The sequence below is a fragment of the Barbus barbus genome (assembly GCF_936440315.1).
Source record: "Barbus barbus genome assembly, chromosome: 19".
In the NCBI taxonomy this organism is placed as follows: domain Eukaryota; kingdom Metazoa; phylum Chordata; class Actinopteri; order Cypriniformes; family Cyprinidae; genus Barbus; species Barbus barbus.
The window spans coordinates 13,396,928-13,420,717 of NC_136747.1; the positions used below are offsets into that span (position 1 = coordinate 13,396,928).

General features: G+C 35.9%; 1 protein-coding gene across 1 annotated transcript in view; it reads right to left on the minus strand.

Annotated features, from left to right (window-relative positions):
• Positions 1 to 23,790, minus strand: part of LOC306885119 (CUB and sushi domain-containing protein 2-like) — a gene marked incomplete at its 3' end in the record, with an annotated part of 288,472 nt that overhangs the window by 252,843 nt on the left and 11,839 nt on the right. The window contains 1 exon segment of the mRNA XM_079441463.1: positions 17,431 to 17,647. Coding sequence (XP_079297589.1) covers positions 17,431 to 17,647 — 217 coding nt within the window.

Genomic DNA, 23,790 nt, shown 5'->3' on the forward strand with positions numbered 1-23,790 from the left:
AATTACTGTACTCTAAAGTGATTTATATCATTTCTAAACAGGCACATAGAGTACCCATAAATAGAGTGCAATTTTTATTTTTTTGTATCAGCCAAAGAAATATATTTGGGGTCCAAGGGGGATAGGATCTTTCATGTCTACAGGCTTTCGAAGACATAAATCACAATTGGGAGAACCCAAAAGGGAAGACCTCCTTTTGAACTGTCTGCAGTGGTAGTGAAAGATATCTAAAAAGGTCTGTACTGTGTAAAGTTCTCAAATCAGATATCATCTCCATGGCAATACCTCATTAGTCTGTTTGGTTTGGTTCAGATCATGTCAGCACAAACAATGTCAGCACTAATAGCACCTTCAAATACTGTGGGAGGTATGAGTTACAGAGGTATGAGTTACAGTTACTTTTAAAGTTTGAGAATATATGAATAATTAAAAAGCCTTTACATTAATATCTTTATAAAAATGGCACAATTAGTTATCACATATTACATATTAGTTCCATTATACTTCGTGAGAACAAATGTTCCAGATCAACGATCAGATGAATACCTTAGATGAATTCTGATTTATCCCAAAGTCAGTTGCTTGGCTGGCACATGCATACTGCATTGTTTACTTTATTTACCAACTCATAAGCAAGGAAGCATGCAAATAAATAAATAATAAAAAAAATAATAAAAAATAAATTAATCAAATTCAGTAATGAAGCAATTAGGGATGTAACGATATCAAAATCTCACAATACGATAACATTGGGATATAAATTCCATGATACAATATTTATTGTGATATTTAAAAAGAAAAAAAGGCAAATGAAGAATTGGAAAAAAATGAAACTTTTTTTTAAAAATTAAAAGTTAAATTCTTCTATCTAATGCACTTTAAGAGTTCGAAATTAAGAGCTACAACCCATGTTCTTAACTAAAAAAACTTAAGTCAGAAAAAGTCAGTAAATTGACTTGTACCTGAACTTTGGGAAATAGACATATGAGTCAGCCTGTCAGTGCTCAGAGCATACGCCGCACACTGCATCAAATTGGTCTGCATGGCTGTCATCCCAGAAGGAAGCCTCTTTTAAAGATGATGCACAAGAAAGCCCGCAAACAGTTTGCTGAAGACAAGCAGACTAAGGACATGGATTACTGGAACCATGTCCTGTGGTCTGATGAGACCAAGATAAACTTATTTGGTTCAGATGGTGTCAAGCGTGTGTGGCGGCAACCAGGTGAGGAGTACAAAGACAAGTGTGTCTTGCCTACAGTCAAGCATGGTGGTGGGAGTGTCATGGTCTGGGGCTGCATGAGTGGAGCTACAGTTCATTGAGGGAACCATGAATGCTAACATGTACTGTGAACTGGGCCGCAGGGCAGTATTCCAAGATGATAACGACCCCAAACACACCTCCAAGACGACCACTGCCTTGCTAAAGAAGCCGAGGGTAAAGGTGATGGACTGGCCAAGCATGTCCCCAGACCTAAACCCTATTGAGCATCTGTGCGGCATCCTCAAACAGAAGATGGAGGAGCGCAAGGTCTCTAACATCCACCAGTTCCATGATGTCGTCATGGAGGAGTGGAAGAGGACTCCAGTGGCAACCTGTGAAGCTCTGTTGAACTCCATGCACAAGAGGGTTAAGGCAGTGCTGGAAAATAATGGTGGCCACACAAAATATTGACACTTTGGGCCCAATTTGGACATTTTCACTTAGGGGTGTACACACTTTTGTGGCCAGCGGTTTAGACATTAATGGCTGTGTGTTGAGTTATTTTGAGGGGACAGCAAATTTACACTTATACAAGCTGTACACTCACTACTTTACAGTACATTGTAGCAAAGTGTCATTTCTTCAGTGTTGTCACATGAAAAGATTTAATCAAATATTTACAAAAATGTGAGGGGTGTACTCACTTCTGTGAAATACTGTACATAAAACCACAAATAAACAAAAGCATAATTTATATAAAAAAATGAAATAAAGAGCCACAAACAAAACATCTACAATATAATGAAACATCTGTGATAATTCTCTGTGCTAACTAGACACGACTCGACCCCTAGTCCAGAATACTGTCTCTTCACTTAAAGAACAGGAAGTTCCATACTCAACAGACTTCCTGTGCCCTCCTACTGCCCCCACAGCACAAAAATGCTGATGTAGTGGGAGCAAAATGAGCTCTTCCTGTTGTATTCACTTCTAATTTTAATCTGCAGCAATATTCCTTTTCTCAAACAATTAAGCTGTTATTTCTGTTTAGCCAACGTTTCAAGTAACGTGCTGAGTCATTTGTCCTGAGGCTCAGTCAGAAGTTCTTGATGTGACATCTCAGCCGCCTGCTTTTCAGAGTTCTGTCTTTCAAATGCTACTTCATTTCAGACTTTGAATACATGGGAAACCATTAAAAAAACAGATCTTGGGAACATAAAAAAGATAACCGTGAGTCACCATGTCAGTGGAAAGAGAGACAGAGGGGAAATTTTAAATAAAATAAAAGAGAGAATATAATACAAGGTGCAAATACTGAAGGAGAATGAGGTTGAGTGAGAAGAAAAATAGTAGCAAGGGCTAAATTATTTAGAGTGGAGAAGCAGTGATATAATACTGTGCTGATCAGGCAGAGGAATTTTAGGGCCATAAAAAGCCTGGGAGAAAAAAAAAATTATGACGGAAGGATGAGTTATCGATGGGTGAGCACAGTGGCAAAACTCATCACTAGGGGATAAATGGTCCTAAATGGCTATGGAGCTTTTAAACATTGCTAATGACCATCTGCACTCCCCCGTCACACACCCTGCTCTGGGCACTTGTCATAAATATGCACACAACGCTACACATGATAACCCTTGTGACCAAAATACCCACAATCCCAACAGTTCGTCCTCTACGGCCTCTCTTACATTCATCAAGTGTTCCCAAACAACCTTTTCTCTCACTAGGCCTCTTAAACGTATTAGCACACATGCTCTATACAAAAAAAACATCAAGACAAAATAATAAACCTGTTGAGGCCCAGGTCGACGGATGGATGAAAAACTGTGACACTGTCTCGCTTAATCCGCGTAATAGTTCGAGATTTGAAAATGTGTGTTTCATTTCACACTCTTTGACTGATAATGGGGAGCAAATTTGAGTAAATGGCTTGACACTTATTACCACAAGAGCTTACACCTCACAGTCATCACTCAGTCCTCAGAGTTCGGGAATCTCCACAGACAGACCACAATGATGTTGCCCTTGCTGTCAGTATTTAATCCTCCTGGAAAAGACCATGAATCTCCAGGCTGGTTTCAGATGGTCTAGTTGATACTTAAAAAGCTTGGTAGTGATCAAAAAGCAATGATGGATTATTTAAGTAATTTTTTTGTTGTTGTTTTTGGTGTGCCATGGACTCTCATTTGAAACCACTTATTTTTGACTGTGTACTGTATGTTCATGTGAAAGTAATAGATTCAATGGCTTTGTTACAAAACCTAGCGAGCTACCTAGCTGTCAACTTCCTTGCTAAAGGTGCATTCTAGCATTTACAGTATAGGCCTAAAAGTTATTTTATTTTCAGTTAAAGGGATAGTTCACCCAAAAATGAAAATTCCATCATTAATTACTCACCCTCATATAGTTCCAAACCCATAAGACCTATGTTCATCTTCGGAACACAAATTAACCATAATTTTATGAGAAGCTACGAATGAAGCTACGAATCTTTGCGCACAAAAACTAAGTGAAAAGACCAAATAAATTGTACCGAACAATGACGTGACCAAATAGCAACTAATGTAGAGTGAGAGGCCTGCACACTTTATAATGCAGCAAACATGTCGGCAGTATGGAACCATTTAAAAGTAGTGATTGACCGATTTTTTTTTTATTGCCGATACCAATTATTTGCATGTTTATGTGCCCGATAACCGATATGCAGAACCAATATTTATTTACTGTTATAAAGTACATAAATGACTGAGTGAAGTAAGAACATACTTCACTTTGGTTTTTCCTCTTTTCAGTCATCTTTTTTTTTTTAAGTGTTGAAAATTAGCAGCCTTTCATGTTAAATTTAATAACTTCAAAATGCTGTCTAGTTAGGCAGCTCACTCTAGGTTTTAAACCCACAGCTAAAATGTCATGCGCTCAACGATATTTAAAGTGCATTTGAAGAATAAACAAATACCCACACTGGTCTTGAACCAAACTGTTACATCTTTGTTCTTGGTAAACTAGACTACTACAAATGACAGGCATTTATTTCTGCTCACATGATGAAGAAAGAGTGAAGAATAAGAGGCAATGTTCTTAAAAAACAGGTTTCTAAGCTGAAAGAATAACATAAAACAAAAGCCAGCAGGTTTGTATCAATAATCAGAGCATCACAAATGAATCCATATTTCAGCCAACTGTTTGCAATTAAATTTTAATTGGACATTGAGACCCAGATGGAGGAAGGAAACAGTGTTGAGACCTTTTCCCCAGTTTTCTTTATTCTCTGGAATATTTGCTTTGCCGCTTTTACTTCTCCCCTTAGTTGCCAGTCGGCGTTTCCTACATGTTCCTCTTTCATCTTTTTATTCTCTCCCACTCTCTTGCTCAATCGCTCGGCCCTACAGACTCACAGATTAATTATTCAAATGTTATCTTCATTGCCGAAGCATGAGTTAGGAAGGAGGCTATAGGCTTCAGCCGCTACCTAATCCTGACTCTTTCAAAAAGCATTCAGCCTTGGAGACCACGGCCAGAATTGCATTACTTGTACATCAGTTTATTTTATTGTTCTTTCCTCCACACAGCAGTGCGTCTAAATTCTAATAAACTCCAAAACAAGGTTTAGCCGCTGATTTGATTAGATGCAAAAGGGCATCAGGAACACATTGACCGTTGCTGAGACTCCCTCAATCTCACTTTCATGCTCTGTTTCTTCGTCTTTCTATCTCTCTCCGTTCCCCCTTACCTTTCCTCTCGTATGGCTCTGTCGTTATTTGTCTTTGTCTCTCTATCCACCCTCTTCTCATGGTCTGCACTATGTTTTGCTGCTCACAGACAGGTGGAAAACAATCTGTAACTCACGGAGCTTGTGGGAGCACTATGTACAGCTAGAGGATCCATGCATCCACTCCATTAGGTGGACCTTGGTGCATCCATATTTAGCCGTGTTCTTCAGAGGTGCCAGGCACCTTCACATTTACATTCTAGATGTGACGAACCCTTCACCGCCATGCTGACTCACCACTGCAATATGACAAGTACTTTAATTAAAGGAGTTAATTGAAGCGACTTCCTCCCAGCTCTTAACGAGCTTGAAGAGTTGTCCCATATTCGCTCCCTCCCCCAATACTCATCTCCATCGCCTTGCCTTCACTGTATTGGCTTATCGACATCAAACAGCCGCTTTGTGCTACAGAAAGAAAACAATACAGAACATTAAGCAGGATGAATGGACACTTAAGGTAAATGAGGGTATGAGATGTTTCAGCAACCGTCGATACCATCTTAAATGGTTGAGCATAATTTCTTTCCACAACGAGCAGCTAGATAGATAGTTCATGTTGCCAGTCACTTGGTTATTTCAATTTAATTTCATTCACTTCACTGCCCAATCTTTCCTTTGCTTAATTAGGTCATTCTAGGGTACATTTGACATTATCACATAGTTCATGTTATGGCCAATATAGAAACTTGACACGTTATATCCAAAAAAATGAAACATAAAAATAAATAATAAAATTACGAGGGAAAATGAGCATGCCAATTTAAATATATAATACTGATAAATACAGATACCATTTAAAACATAAGCTAATCAGCAAATTCTCTAATAACTGCCAATAACTGACTTGGAAATAAGACACGTCTAACAGTGGCTGTTATTGACAAACAAATAAATAATATCTATATAATATATATTTGCTGCTAACCAATATATCGTCTGATATTAGCAGATACAAATATATAGCTGATAAATTAATTAAAAGAAATTGATAAATTATAAGAAACTAATAAACTAATATGATGCTGAGCCATTGTTTAATAGTGGCATATAGCTATAAATAATTTAAAATACCGACGAACTAACAAACTGATATATTACATAATATTAGCAAAAACCAATAAATGTAAATAAATTTGGGTTGCAAAAAGGCAGAACATTTCCTAAACTTTCCAGAAATGGTAAAGTTTCCCACCCCTTTGCAACCCAGAAAGAAAGAAAGAAAGGCAGGCTTATGGAAAAAAAGATATATTATTACAGAGTCTAATATAGGCTGATACTGATAAATTAATGAAAATAATAAATTAATATTAAACTGAACCATTGTCCAATACAGGCATTACCAATAAAATGTAAATACATATAAAAAAAAAAAAAAAACTGTATTACAAATAGTAAACAATATGTTGTGCCTACCCAAAACTTCCATGACCCTGTTGATCTTATTCTGCAAAACCTTGTAAGTGTTTGTTCATGTAAAAGCAAGAACCTTCAAGTGGCATTTGAATCCCACGAGACATACTGTAGCACTCTTAACTTCAGAGGGCCATTCACTTCTGATTAATGGGCTTTGGCATTCTTTCCAACAATTACACAACAAACAACCAGGAAGTAAACCTGACTCAATTAACCCTGGTTTAAAAGGTTTTTTTTTTTTAGATTAATGGAAGCCAGGCATTACATTCAGCATTATCCTCTCATCTACCCAGCAAAACTCATTTTCCTGTTTTCCTGCAGCAGTGTGCTGGAGAGAACACAGACCAACCAACCATATTTTGAGGAAAATAACTGTCAGAATGTAACATTTGACAAAAGGCCACTGTAGAAAACGTTCTCTCTTGGTTAGACACACTGTGAATCTCAGAATCTCCTTCAAACCCCAATCACCTACAGACATCTTCTACAGGTGTCTCATTACGAAGAAACCAGATCAGTTAAGCCCATTATCACTTGAGCTCTTGAGAACTGCGTCCGTCACTTTTCAGGAGGTGTGAGCTTAATTTGTTAACGCATTTCACACTTGTGGGGTATGCTGAAGAGAGCGGGGATTGAGGGGTGTATTAGAGGAATGAATGAAGAGAGAAAATAACAAATCAGCTGAAGACTGAGGAGAACTGACACTATATCTTGGCTCATCATAAGCTGCAGGTAAATGCCATTCAGACATGTGGCATAATGCCACACGTGACTCCTGTGTTTATGTCAGGTTTCTGATTGACAGGGCATTTTTTCTTAAATGGTTTTAGGTTAATAGATGCTGTCTTTTATCCCTAAAAAGAAGCTAATTCAAATGAAGTACTTCCAAGTTTTTAAAACCATAAGAAACAAATTTACCCAAGTGTGTCAATGCAATATTTTCATAATCATCTCTGTTTCTCATTTCCCTATTCACACTGCAGAACTTCCACAAAACAAGTCGTGAGCATGATCATCTATGGAAATGTTTTTATCTTTTTTTACTCATTGTCATATCAATCAGCTGGCTGACATTATAGTCACAAACAAGACCTCTTCACCTCTCATCAGACTAGAGATATATGATAACTCTGCTCCAGGCTGCAACTATACTGAACTGTATAACTGAGGGAAAAAAGACAGATAAAGTAACGTTTCTTCCATTTATGGTTCTGCCAATATTACAGCCAACAATAAGCGCAGAGATTTCCATCAAGTACCAGAGGCTAAATCACTGGATAGGGAAAAATGGAAAGGAATTTGGAGGGAGAAAAGCCAGACAACTCAACAGTTTCTGCTCAATGCATATGGTGAATCTAAATTTTCTCCAGTGCTTTTCATTATGTTCTTTATATGCAAAAGACCATAGCCCCAGCATATATACATAATACTGAATAATATATGCAAGAACAAAGAAAGTTTTAAAAATGACCAGGTTTACATTTTGATTTTCATTATGTTCACTGCACATGTACAGTATTTGTGAAGCATTCGTATAGTTTGTATTTTTTTATCTTCTATTTTTTAGTTTGTATAGGGTAATTCTAAAAACATTGTAATTTTCCAAGTTTTAACCCTGAATATATTTTTTCTTCTTTAATGACAGATTGAGGAAAAAAACAGGCCTGCATTCAGAAATATCAGCCTACGTGAAAAGCATTGTTTGAAACATTGAAAAACATGCTCTAAATGTGGTCAATATTTCTCTGTTACTCACAAAATTTCCAGATAAAAGTTTCCAAATGATATTCACCACAGCTTTATGAAACTTTAAAGAGAGTCAGAGAATTGCTTTGAAATGACTCAAGTTTCAGCGTTTTATAGCTCACTAGGAAGACTTTTATACAGTACTACTCGTACACTGCAGACCTATATACTTCATAGGGGTCAAATGAGGCATGGGAATATCCCAAGATCATGAAACTTCTGAAAGTTCTAGAGGGCAGCTCTGAGATTAGCATACTGAAGTTTCTGCCTTGTAGCTCACTGGGAAGACATTGTGAGCCACCAAATATGCATCTTCAGATACAAAGGCTCAGTTAAGTGTCGAATAACTGGCTCTGAGATGAATGTATGCAAAATTCAGCCTCCTAGATTGCTGCCCAAAAATTCAAAGTCAAAGCATATGTACTCGTACACTTAATCATAATGGTGAAGACTCCTAGTTATTGCAGTGCGATTTGGTACTTGCTTCTAAACCTGCAGTTTATGCTGACACACGTAAATTTGAACTTTTGACTTCATTGCATTCTTTACATTCCGTGCCTTCCCATGAAGAATTGCAGAGACTAATATGCATTCACTTCTTAGACTGCACTGACAGCAAATAATGCAGCTGAACTTCAAATTTAACCAAACAGAGTACACAATGTTCTACCGCACTATGAATAATTAATTATAGCATGACTCCCCTGAAAACATCCTGTTAAATCAAGGAAAAAACGTATCATAATTTAACCTCCATGCCAGAGCATAGCAAAGCATCTGTTCTTTCAAATAAGTAAATTATTTATGTAGGACAATTTTTCCCTCTCATTTTACATTTAAATAATACTGAATAATAACACAAACATTAAACTTCAAAAGCACACTGCTTACCTGCATTATTTTACTATCATTTCCTTGCTCGTGGCACATAAGTTTAGATTTTTAATATATACAGTATCTAATTGTAATCAATACACATTTGAGCCTGAACACTATGTTACAGAAAAAACAATTACCAAATTGAAGCCATATCAAATGAATGTCACATGACACCATGACAAGACAAAATAAGAGTCTTATCAAATAAGACATTACTCAGTCTTTTAATGGAGCTGTTGTCCTTGTGACCACACAATAGCAGATTTTAGGGATATCTGGGCCCGTATTCACCAAAACATCAAAGTCAAAGCATTTATGAGCTAAAAGTAGCTCATAAAATTAAAAAAATCTTAAAAATAACAGGCGTGTCAGTCTTAAATTTAGGACTCCTAAATTTGTGCTCTTTGAGTATTTCACAAAGCGTTTTAGCTCTAAAACTACCTCCTAAATATGTAAAACATTAGTAAAGAGGACTCCTAAGTCACTAAGACCAAACCACAAACTATCCTAAAATGGCTGTTGTCTGAAATCTGCCTCGGAACGTAAACATTTTAGAAACATTTGACAATAACGTGCTTTTAAAAAGGTATCGCCTTTGGTTTTGGAGGTTATCCCAACTCCAAATTTTCCTTTGATTATATGTTTGTTTATAATCATAAAATATATGATTATATGCTTCATTAACCAGTTAACAGAAGTAACAGATGTTTTTGCATCCAGTTTGTTTTTCGTTTTTGTTTGCATGTCGTACTATCAGCCATGATTATTCTACTCTGTTAATTAATATGCATATTACTCTTTTTTTCTTTTTACGAGAAGCATACAGGCTGACAATTACCTGAACATAATATTATATTGTTTAATTAGTTACACTTAGCCTGCATTTTAAAATCTTTATTTGAATGTGGCAATTAACATTTTTATTTTTAAACCTTAATTTGAATATGGCAACATAACATTGCACTAAATCTGACAGAAATCCCTCCCCTATCAGCCAATCATTGTGTGCATAGTTAATAAGCATGCTGACATCAACCATAGCAATGAGGGCAACCCTGCCCTTACTCTTATCTTAAGACTTCTCTCTATTCCTTAGTAAAAGTTTGTCTCAGCAGCTTTGTGAATAGGTTTTAAGAGAAAACTCTTAGCTAAAAACTTTTAATGCAATTTAGGAGAACTCTTAGTGGTAAGATAAAATGTTTTGTGAATACGGGCCCTGGTTCCTAAAAACATCTCAAATCCACACAGGTGAGCACCCAAAGCACATCTGAGGTCATCATCATCATCTCAATCTCTTTCTCGAGTGCACTAATAGAGGTCTGAGTGTTTCTCTGGTGTTCATTTCAAAAGGAGAGTATTAGTCCACAAGCTCAAGCCTCCAGCAGCAGCTTGTAGTCATACTACTCTAATCAGCTCCTCAAATGCCATTAAGGGCACAATAATTTACAATGTTACATAATCTAAAGCTTTTAACAGAATATTTTAATGAAATGTGTTTGATTTTCAGGATTTAAGTGGCAGGCACCTTAATGAAAGCTGTTATTACTGAAAACACTGTTTTCTTGGGCCCAATGCAGGTGAGGATTTATATGGAATTGAATCTGGCAAGTAGCAATTATTGATGAACATCTCAGTCAGAATATCAAATTAGCGCTTTCACAAAAAATTATGTGAAAGTGTGAAATAATCCAGTAAGGTACAAATTTTCTTTTCTATGGAATGGATACAAAATTTTTATCAAAGCAGAGTTCATTACTTTGCATGCTCTGCACCAAATGCTGCCAGTTTTGGATCGGGCTCAGTGCAGGAGGAGGAGAAGGATGACAGAATCTGATTTAATGGGATTGGTCAGAGGCTTGCTCTTTCATAAAAGCTGGCTGAGGAGCCACCCATATATCAAGAGGAAGCACAGCCCTGGAGTTAAACAAATAAATAAGAGCAATTAAACAAAGTGGCCACCACTCCTCACCTGGAACTAAGCAAGTCCCATACACCCCCACTGCACAAACTCTTCAATACAGGGAATAAAGAGATTTTTTTTTTTTCCTTTTCGCTTGTCACTTGTTCAAGGCACTTAGGCAAATAGCTTGAGCGTAGAGCACCGTCACAGTCCAAAGGCCCATATTGAGTTTTTCCCAGAAAATATGCCCTTACAAAACAGTTGAGCCACTTTTGAGTGCCTTTTTTACTTTTAAACTACCTTTGCTGTCATCTAAAAGGCTGTTTACACCAGGGACGATAGCTATAACTATAAAGTTTTAATAATCGTTCTAATTCTATGAAAATAAGTCCACTCCACATCTACTGTATAACAATACCGATACAGAGGAATGATTCTTTCAGAATGTTTCTTTTCTAGCCGATGATTAAAATACTGACAGAAACAGGTTTAAATAATACAATAACAAACAGAATGCTATCATCAGTTTCTGTGGACTAATATAATACAGTAATCATTACAGTTATAGATTCATAGTTATCGGTCTTTAACAATCACAAATTTACATTAAAATAACACTAATTTAAATTTAAACTTTAAAAACACTCCTAATTTCATTAAATATTAATGAATCTATTTAAATACATTTAACATCAAAAAGAAAATCCCTTTTTAAAAGGTAATGTGATGCCCAAATTGAATGAATTTAGTTTACATTTCATCTTAATTTCTTCTGATAAAACAATACAGAATTATAATATCAGTTGTGTACTATAATATGAAAATAATTACAGTTTATCAAGCAGTAATTAATCAAATGATGATTAAATAACCCTAAATCATCTGTTATTACATTTATGCATTTAGCAGACGCTTTTATCCAAAGTGACTTACATTGCATTCAAGTTACAGTTTTTACATTTTATCAGCTCTTGCTTTCCTTGGGAATCGAACCCATGACCTTGGCGTTGCTAGCGCCATGCTCTACTATTTGAGCTACAGGAAAGCTCAAGTATTAAGTAATAAGCAAGTCGATTTCATTATATTTCAGGGTCAAGAATGTTAAACAGTGTAAATAATGACTAGCTAATGTTCACTCAAATAACAATTGTCATTTACCCTCATGACATTTCAAGCCTGCATGACTATTTCTACAGTGGAACACAAAAGTTACAATTCACTTGGTCAAAATACAGTGACACATTTCTCAAAATATCTTCTTTTTATATTCCACATAAGAAAGAAAGAAAGAAAGACATTTGGAATGACATAATGGGGAGTAAATAATGAGGATATTTTCATTTTGGGGTGAACTATCCCTTTAAAAGCAGCAGTCCTTGAGCTTCACGCTGTAGTTGGATTTGGAAAACTTGTGTAAGCTGATGGGACTAAGCCAAAGCTCAGTTTCTGTCTCATATGGAGTGTAAATGTTTAAGCTCAATCCTGCTCCTGAAGATGCGGCTTCCTGTAGAGTTTAGTTTCACTTCTAACAAACACCTGAACCAGTTAATAATGGTCTTTCAGCTCATTCGAAAATTGCAAGCAGGTGTGTTGGAACTAAATTCTGCAGGAAAGTAGATCACTGCTGTTGTAGGAGCTCCAATTATAAAAAGGCCAAACACTTGGAAGGAAGCACCAACATGGAAACTGGTGTGTCCTCAATCCGATGCCTTAACAACATCGCCATACATTATATACCCATCACCACCATGACAGTATAATATAAATAAAAAATTCCCCCCAGATGCCTCCACAACAGCACCAGCTGCACAGCACCAATTAGGGTGACCGTTACTGAAATCTTTACCTACACGTCAAGGATGTTATATTGTTAGCTAACTACTAAATATTGCTTTTGTTCATTGAAACTGAAATGAAATTAAATGAATGAATGGAAATTCAAAAATTAGAATAATTGTCTTGGCAAATGAAATAAGTTTAAGTACTAAAATTACAGTAGCACTGTATTTTACAGTCCTGTTCCTCATGTACATACTATGTACCTATCATAGTAATTACAATAACTAGGTACTAACCCTGAGTACTTTCTTTGGTAAGTACAGTGTATGTACACTGTAAGTGCATGTAACTACACATACTGTAAAATAAAGTGCAACCAAAATTACAACTAAAACTGAAAAAATAAAGCTAAATGCATACTGCATATTAAACAAAAGACAAAATGAGAAATGTGCATAAAAATACTATACCATTTTAAATTTTATATATTTTAAAATATTTATAATGTAATAGTAATAATATTACTAAAACAATACTGGTACAGTACCACAATAAATAAATAAATACAATTCTTTATGTAGGAGAGTGGAAAACTGTGGGTTTTATGATAGCACACACCTGTTGAATAACAAATATCCGGTTATATATATGAATAATAAACAGTCCTGACTAAGATTAGTAGAACAATGGAAACACTACATGGCAAATATCACATGTTGACTCAGAGGCCTTTTGTACAGTAACATTCTTCACACAACACATTCAAATCCACCCACAACAAGCAAACAGCTTCAGATCCAAATTAATAATTGGGTGGATAAAACAGCACTTATTTAAATCAGCTCTCAAATCAAATAATCTCAAGAATGATTACATTTTAGCTGAGAACTGATTCAACAGAAATTAGGAGGGATCATATTGTATTCTGTGTGATAAGAATGAAGACTTCTGGATGAGTTCAATCATAAATGTATGTGGGTAAACCCTATCCAACCAGAGATCGAAGATATTAGAGCGATGGTAATATGTGGCAGTGACTCACAGGGAATTTCACAGCGAACAAAGAAAAAGATAATGGAATGGCAGGGGCAGCCAATGGGATCTCGTCTAAGACAGAGGGAATAAAAACGTGTCATTAACTCAGTTAGCACATGGGAGGAATGGCATGTTTCATTTGCAGCAGACTATGCAAGTGATGTTGAATGATCTCAGGCCAAGAAATTCATCCAGCTATACAACACAATCAACCTCTTTAACCTTAATGCCCATGCCTGCTGTCTTCACTAGGGATGGGTATCGTTAAGGTTTTAACGGTATTACTACTCTTACCGATACTGCTTATCGATCCGGTACTTTAACGGTATTCTTATCGGTACTTTTTGTTTTACTTTGTTTCTTTGTTCATATTCTTACAGTATCTTATCTTATGTATATAAAACACTAAAAATGCCTGCACTTCATCAATTTGTAAATGCACCAGTGTGCAGGTATTTTTTGTGTTTTATATACATAAGATAAGATACAGTAACAACATGAACAAAGAAACAAAGTAAAACAAACTGACAAATACAATAAAACAAACACACAAACTAAATGAAATAAACAGTGCTTTCATTTTTCCATGACGGTCTACTAATATTAATGTTCAGGTAAGTAATAGTTACAAAAGTAATCAAATGTAAATGAGCACTGCATAGTTTTCACTGTATGTACTGATAGATTTATGTTTATTAAAGCTATAACGTTGTTCAGTTTAAGAGCTGTGGGTGATTTTCTCTTTGCATTTTGTTCTTTGATTAACATTGATGGCTCAAGCTCCAGTCTGACACTTTAAGACAATATACTGACACGCATCGGATTTTCTCCCAACTGTTCTCGTCCACTTAAAGCATAAAAGTGAAGACTCTCATAACCAGCCATTTTGACACATTGTGTGTGTATTTTTTGGCATATTTTTGTGTGTTATTTCGACGCGCCCGAAGCTCAAAGTGTACTTTGCTTGTCCGTTTTGGAGCACGCCGCCGCGCAGGCACACGCGCGCACACACATTTCAGCCTGGGGAACAGCAGATTGTACTTTCAACGTTTTACTATCAAATATGTCCTGCAATGTAGCAACAGTAAAGACGGCATTTTATAACAATCACTGATTGAGCTGATTCAGATGTTAAGTTTTGGTTCGGAGGAACGAATCCGCGCCGCTATGAAGGGAAGGGAGTTGTGCTAGAAGAAATGCGGCTATAATACTTGGAAGCCAAAATCGGAAAAAAAAAAAATACTTAGCTTAATATAACAGCCACAGGCCTAAAGTGTGAGCAGATGTTTGAATAGTTGGTTCTCTCTTCTATCATAATTAAACAGGACTTTCATACTTTCATGTTGCGTGTGCTGAAGCTCCTCTGCGTGAGCACGATCTGGCTTCTGAATTGCGCATAGCAAAAATGCATCATAGACAAATGTTTGAATATTATTGCACATAAAAACAGCTGGCGACATTATATATATATATATAGAGAGAGAGAGAGAGAGAGAGAGAGAGAGAGAGAGCAACAATAAATGTATGTGTGTTTTAACTTCTCCAATACCGACAGAAGTACCGATAACGTCAGAGCTTATCGATACTCCGGTCTTTCATAATTTAGCCCCGAGACCGATTTAATACCGCGTTTTGGTACCCATCCCTAGTCTTCACAGCAGTAAAAAGCATTATCTATGGAACATTATGTTTCAATGTTTAGCTTGGTTCCTTCAAAGCTCAACTGCAAATGTCGGTTTTTAATTTTTAAAGTGAAACCAATGTTACAAACATACTGCCAAATGAGACAATAATAATAATAATAATAATAATAAACTTTATTTTCTATAGCGCCTTTAAATGAAGATCTCAAAGCACTTTACAACAACAGATAAAACCATACACAATAAAAAGATCAAAAACAAAAACACTACAAATAAAACAATATAAAAATAATACATTACTCTTTTGAGTAATACAAATGTTTAATTAAAAGCTACCCTAAAAAAATGAGTTTTAAGGCGAGATTTAAAAGTGCTAAGAGTTTTAGCTTGCCTTATCTCAATAGGTAAAGAATTCCACAGTTTTGGAGCTAATGAAGAAAAAGCCCTATCGCCCATCAATCTTAAACGGGTTAAAGGAACAGTTAGAAGACCAGTTTCAGATGAGCGAAGGTCACGTGTTGGAGTATAAGGAATTAAAAGCTCAGACAAATATTGTGGTGCCAACCCATGTAAAGCCTTGTAAGTGAGCATCAAAATTTTAAAATCAACCCTAAAACTAACAATGATCTGTTACACTACCATTCAAAATAATGCTTGTTTGATCAGAAGTACAGTAAATGAAGATCCTTCAGAAACATTCAAATATGCTGATTTGGGGTGCAAGAACCATTATTTTGAAAACATTTGCTGCTTAATTTTTTATGGGAAAAAAAAGACTTTCAGGATTATTTGATGAATAGAAAAATACAATTATTTCACAATAGAAACCTGATTTAACTTTGTTAATGTCTTTGTGACTTCTGATCATCTTGAACGGACCTATATGAAGTGAAGTGACATTCAGCCAAGTATGGTGACCCATACTCGGAATTCGTGCTCTGCATTTAACCCATCCATCGTGCACACACACAGCAGTGAACACACACACACCGTGAACATACACCCGGAGCAGTGGGCAGCCATTTATGCTGTGGCGCCCGGGGAGCAGTTGGGGGTTCGGTGCCTTGCTCAAGGGCACCTCAGTCGTGGTATTGAGGGTGGAGAGAGCGCTGGACATTCACTCCCCCCACCTACAATTCCTGCCGGCCGGAGACTCGAACCTGCAACCTTTGGATCACGAGTCCAACTCTCTAACCATTAGGCCACGACTTCCATTAGGCCACGATATCACTTTATAATAATTTTCACTAATATTAAAACATTCCAATGTAAAACTCAACATAGCAACTCTGACTTTCTTACATGTAATCGGTATCATAAAACAACAACCATATTGGAATAGTCTCAATATCCTTTTGATTTCTTCAAGACGTGGAGTTCAGCTGACACTAATAATACACTGGCAGGGTAAACCGCCCATGCTGAACAAGTTTAACATTCATAGAACACCATGGAAACGTGAGGCTGTGCAGGAAGCTGTCCTTGAATCTTTAAGAATAAAATTAATATCTGTTTCCCACACAGATATTAATAAATAAAGAAAGGTGACATAAAAAGGGTGTGAAAAAAGCAACACATTTACAGAGTTCCGCAATGTTTTCTATAGAACTCATTTAATTGGGTAAAATGCTATCTGAGAAGTGATCTATGAATGTAGGCAAGCTTTTCAAAACGCTAGCTTTCGAATGGAAAACAGGCCGAGGCCCCAAGGACACTCCCCCTGAGGATATCTGCTCCGCTCAATCCCTTGAGCCTCAATCCTTTTATTTTCTTCTTTTTTTATAGTATACAAGGGAGAATTTCAGACTCAGGACAGCGATAAAGTCAAAAGCGCTAAATCAATTTGTGAACTTCAATGTTCAAAACATTAGATACAGACCTAAAAAGAAATTGTCATTCCTCTCAGTGCACTTTAAACAAGTTTTGGGACACTTAAGTAAATCCAAAGTTCACGCACAGTTCACACAGTTTAGACTGTTAGCAAAGTAATGTCAGCTAGCAATTCCAAGAGATTTGATCTGGCATTTACACACACAATATGTTAAAAACGTTGTGTATTTACCGTGTCCGTAAGTTTGTTGGACTGGGTTGCCCGTCGTAGACTGAAAGGATGTCAAAGTCCTCCTCTAAGGCAAAGCCTTGAAATACCAACTGTATCCGGTTGTGTTCCTGTGCCACAATCACCCATGTGCAGTTGGCATAGTTGGGATATCCATACGGGTATCCAGGGCTTTCTATTGTCCCATTTGGACTGTGTAGTGTGTGACTGCAGTTTTGAGCTGTGAAAATCAGAAAAAAAAGAGAAGAAAGTATTAAACAAAGTGGATGGAAAAACATTCAAATGCATTCAAATGAGGAATCCAGGCAAAATCTATACACTATTATCGATCTAAAAGATCTTGGAACCAAAATGTGAATTTCATTTATTTATTCCTTATCAGTAAGTTGGTGTAGAACATTTGCACACAATGCTTTATAATTTACAACCTTCTGACGTGATGAATATGTTCATTTGCCAGTTCGGTCTGTGCATTTAAAGGATTAATTCACATTCATTAATGTGTTGTTTGATATGGCAGGGCATTAAATCATTTGTTAGTACAATAAAATGCTTCCTCATTAAAATCCTTATAATGTCCATGTAATTATGTAAGTGTGTACTCAAGGTGCATATAAATAAGACAAGCTAAAATGACTGTAATATTTATCTATTTTTACCCATGCAAAGTTATAGAGCAGTAATATTCAATTTTCAAGAGGCAATTAAATTAACATATGGTCCAGCACATGAATACTGTCAGCTGCCCTTGCTATTGCCACAGCTTTATCAGTGGTCAAAAAGATGTTTCCACAGCAACCACATCAAAGGCAACAGGAAAGAGGAGGAATGATACCACCCTTGGTTATTAATTTGACTAATTTTAATAACTCCATATCACCTGCAGCTCAGACTGCACTCCTCAGCATTAATTGCATTTCTCTTTTGCATATGTGTCAACGACCTGTTATAAAATATTGCACTCAATCTGAAATTTTAATGACTGTGTGTGGCTCCATCCATCAGTGAAAAACCTGGCCTAAATTACTAGTTCTGGACAGGTCCATAGCCCCACTTTTAATTAATAGTCCCTTCTTGCTTTAATAATCGTTAATGTTCTCAGATTTTTGCTCTCTTTTTTTTTTCTTTTTTTTTTTATTCTACCCACTCCGGGAAACTTACATATCTGCTATAGTCACACAGGACCTGACAACATGGCCTAAATACTCCTTGCAGTTCATCTTTTTAATGGGAGTCTTAAATCAATGTTCTAAAGAAAATTCTAAAGTACAATTCTGCAACATTTTAACTTCCTATCTTAATATAAAACTGCTACAGTAAGTTAAACGTAAGTTTGAAACAACTGCATGCAATTAAATTGATTATGAAAAATACAAATTTTAGGCTGGAAAACTAGTTTGCACTGCAAAAAAAAGAGAGAGAAGAAATTGCTGCCCGTGGCTAATTTCATTATCTGCTAAATGACTATTGAGCCCTCCCTCTGTGAAGCTAATTTGTATAAATATATAATTTATCAATTTGAAAATAAAATTAAAACTAAATAAACATTAAAAATAACGCATGAATTATTAGACAAACTTACTTGCAAAGGAAATAAATACATACATACAAAACCAGGAACCAAAAAACTGCAAATGGATACATAAGGCCAAATCCTAAATTTTATCAATTTATTTGATTCTTAAATGCATTGGAATTTATGTGGCGTTAGGTGATTAAAACAGCATTAGAAATGACTAAGTAGAGGACATCTGTTATCACTGAATCTCTTATTCCATAAAAAACAATCCCAACTTACCAGCAAACAAATGAGAACCCAGCATGTCTGCATACAGCACACGTTTGTCTAACACATTTTAGTGGAGATTACGCCGAGATTACACTTAATGAAAAACCAAGCTCAAACAGCATGTCCCATATGCACAAATATTCAAAGCATTTACCGAACGCAAACACAACATGTCATAAAGTCATATAAATCATTTAATGCAAAGATAGAGTGTCATTATGCAAGAAAATAATGTGTGAAGGTTTTTTTATAACTCACAACTGGGATTTGGATTTCTTAAGGCGAAAGCTTTGCCTATAGCATAGAATTTTAATAATTAAGTGAAAATGTATCTGAGAAAGGAAAAACCTGAGGTGCTTTTTTATAATAAAAACTTCTCAAACAGCTGGAAAACAGCTGAGTGCTATTCAGATAATCCGCCTTTGGCCAATGGCCATATTCAGTGCGGTTTTTCCAAATGATAATAGAACAGACTGTTTTGGATTTGGAGGACGTCTCTCTCGGTGTTTAAAAGGCATGGTGTCTGTGATAAATGCCTTCTTGACACAAATTATTTAGGCTAGAAAGCTAAGCACCGAGAGCTGGGATTCATTTGGGAGCTAAGATGTTTGTGGCTCTTTAAGATTCATTTCAAGCCTGTTTGCTTGTCTCATAATCTAACCATACCAGATTAGGATAAAACTTGGAAATGTGAATTTATTTCTGAAAGCTGGAATGTACAATGGCAGGAAACAATCAATTTTTTGCACTCTATCTGACAGGAATGTTCATGTGAGGTTGGCCCACCATGAACCATTGTGAAAAACACTTGACCTCTGGATACAGATGCCTTTATGGCTCTGTGGGGTTTTATGGCAGCAAATCTTCTCTGTGAAGCACTACAATATTAAAAATGAAACCCAGGTCATTTCAGACCACTGAGAGGAATGTTGACAAAAAAATTAAGAGATTCATTCAACCAAAAATAAGACTCTCTGTCCAACAAGGAACATGAACAAAATGTGGACATTCAATATTCAAGCTGTTCGTCTTAATTGAACTAAAACTAACACGGATGGGAGTTTAAAATGAGACATTTTCTGCGCTTCTTATCAGTATTACACAGCTGTGAACACAAAATAGCATTTTCTTCCTGCATATTTTGTTAAGACTGAGTATGTCTGATTAGCACAGAACAGCCTGATCAATATAGGTTCATGATTTCTTCATTACAAACACTTATCACGGAACAAAAGTCTATAGGCTATTTAATGTTTTATGTAAAATGGGTCACAAACAAAATATAGACTCACAACAGGCTAATTTTAACCACGGGTGTCAACACATAGACTGCTAACTCTCAACAACACGATTGCTAACCCACAGATCAATAGACTACAATTCGATATTAAGTAACTTACATCTCAGACACAATATTAAAAGTTACTTTGTTTCTATTCTGCTCCAAAATAGCTCCAAGCTAACTCACGGCAGGTGTTTCATTTGTGAATGAATGAACCAAACGGTTGAATGAATAATTCAATGACTCACTTGATTTGTGAATCGGCGCTTTTGAGCGAATCACTAGAATGAATGTTTCATAAAAGCATTAATTTGTTCCGTAGCTAAATGAATCGTTTTTAGACGAATCTGTTGAGAGATTCACTTGCTCACTCACAAAGACACATGATTCATTCCAGAATGAATCAGTGGTTCGGAAAGAACTTAATTCAGTGACTCCCTCATAAAGACAATCACTTCTCTAGCCTAATAATCTAATAATTTGAGTGATTATTCAGAATGAAAGAAAAGCCTTCATGTAGACTACTATAACATATTTTGTCCAGTAGGCTAAAATGTGCTTGTCCATAAATTTTAGATGTAATAATCTTATAAGGTACATAAACAACACATTAGGTGACTCTTCTGCTCACAAATGCAAATACTAGTCTGACTGGAAGTAACAGAAGAGTGTGTTCTACATTCATAACACACAGTGTCTCAAATCCAGAACAAAGGCATTGGCTATGCTTGATGTAATGAAGGTGGAAGTATCATTGAGCACATTACAACTTTCCCCCCACACTTCCAGATACATATAGACTATTTAATGATTAGAAACGCAATTTATAACTTCAATGTGTTCAGTTCTCAACCATATATATGCTTGAGAACTTAACACATTGACGGTATAATTCTCAAACATGTAGGCCTATACACAATGTTTTTAACTTAACTATTTAAATATCAAATTCTACTTAATTTAGGATTCTCAAATAAGGGAATATTTGATTTTTAGAAAAAAGCTGAATTTGTTAAGAAACGAACTTAATAAAATTGATCATAGGACTTTTTTCCCTTAAGAAGCTCTTCATGAATCCATCTCCAGGTTCCTCATGTTTTTAGTGGTTTGAATAAAGTTCAAGTGTCCATTTGAATGTATCAAGCTGAAAGGAAAAAGGAAATGCATTATGTAACCTCTTAATGAAGGGTAACCCCACATTCACAGCAGCAGGAATTTTCTTTTCCTTGAGCATAGGTTTACAAATGCATTATGAAAGTAACAAATTGAGTTGACCTGCATTAATACAGTGCTGCATAGATCTCTAAGGCTCAAAAAAGCTCCACACAGTAGTATTTCATCCATAACACTTTTACAGTCTCACACAGTCACAACGTCATGTGTGTTTGCAGTTATTTCTGGAAGAGATGCACATTTCAACTATTTCTGAGATCCCTGAATCTTGGTCTTATACTAGGGCTCTTTGCATCTGTTAAGTGTTTTCCCAAAATATTGGTGTAGTGAAGTAAAAAAGGAGAGAGAGCTTTGACCTTGTTTAGTACGACTACAGAGACCACCTCCAGAGTCAACCAATGTTTGTTTTGCCTCCGCTGTTGTTTTGCTGCTACGGGGCTGCAGCGCCTTGGCATGACACTTTGATAAATTGTTCGCTGCCGTGCCGTACTACGGCAGGACAGCAATCCTTCAGAGTGCCCGCAATCAGAGATCTTAGGAGGGAAGGGGTGGGCAAAAGCAAGAGGAGGGGGAATTCTGTATGAACAGCTGGACTGTACTTTGTCCACCTCTTTAACTAGAAGTCAACACACCATCACTGTGTTTCAAAACCTAGTGAATGCCTCCAGAAAAGCATTTTATGGCACACAGACTGTTCCAAAAACAAGCATCACATCTATCCATCAGAGAAGGCAATCGCAGAATGCATGCATCTATCCAATCCTGTCCAATGTAGTGGACAGAAATGTAAATAAACATTTAAACACTATTATATATTCTTATATTTAAATTCAATAAATATAATACAATAAACTTTAAAAAATTATAAATAAATAATGAAACAAGTGTCCTGTGTGTGAGGAATGCTATTTATATCTAATATTCTCTATAAGACATCACTTGTGAGGTTACGTTTTAGTTAGTATGACTATGTAGGCAGTATGAAGGAGGCAGCAGGTTTTGGAACAGAACTCATGCCACTCATAGTAAGATAACAGCAGTCTGTGTCACTGGCAGAAAAATCTGGTTTCGTTGACAGAAATTATTCTATAAAGCTTTGATATGTGTATGAAAACATGTGGCATCAGAATCCATGACCAAAGCACAGCTTTAGAACACACCCTAGAAATTAGAGTATGTCTTTGCGTGACATTGTTTGGCAATAACTTAAGATTCATGACAAGAAATTACATTTATATGCCTGTTATCTACACTAAAGAAGATAACATGTTCTCTATTGATTTGTGCTCTCTTTTGTCATTATCCTGTTTCCGGCTTTTTCCCTATGTTCCAATATTTAGTGCATTTACTTTCTTATCTCCAGCTTCCAGCAGACCAGCCTGATGTGGACTAGATTGAAGTATTAGATCTTTGCCAGAGATGGATGGATGGATGGATGGATGGATATATTACTTATGGATAGATAAGCTTAATTATTTTAAATGAATAAATCACTAAAAAATTACCCTCATGTCGTTCCAAAACTGTATAAGTTTGTTTCTTGTTGAACACAAAAAAAGATATTTTGAAGAATTTTGAAGAATCAAACCGTTGTCGGTCCCCATTGACTTCCATAAGGAAAGAAATACTATGAAAGTCAATGGGGACCAACAACTCTGTGATTACCAGCATTCTTTCAAATATCTTCTTTTATGCTCAACATAAGAAAGAAACTCATACAGGTTTGGAACAACATGAGGGTGAGTAAATGATGACAAAATTAGATTTTTGTTTTGGTGATCTATTCAACTATACTTTTTTATCTAAACATTATTTTTAACTTACATTTTTCATTAATATTTAAAAAGTTCTTTAAAATGTGCTTTGAGTTAGAATAGATATTATATGCTACCTCAAAACAAGACAAAAAAAATAGGCTACTACAAAACTAAAATTCTTCGTTTAATTTTAACAGTTTTGAAGAACAAACTTGACAAGAGTCAAGATATCGCAATGTGAAGCATGTATGAATGTATGAAATGGTAAAGTCTTGACTGATTACATTTTAATTTTAGAAAGCAACTTCAGTGTGACTTAATTAACATTCATGAGCACAACTTTAACCATATAAGTATTTATA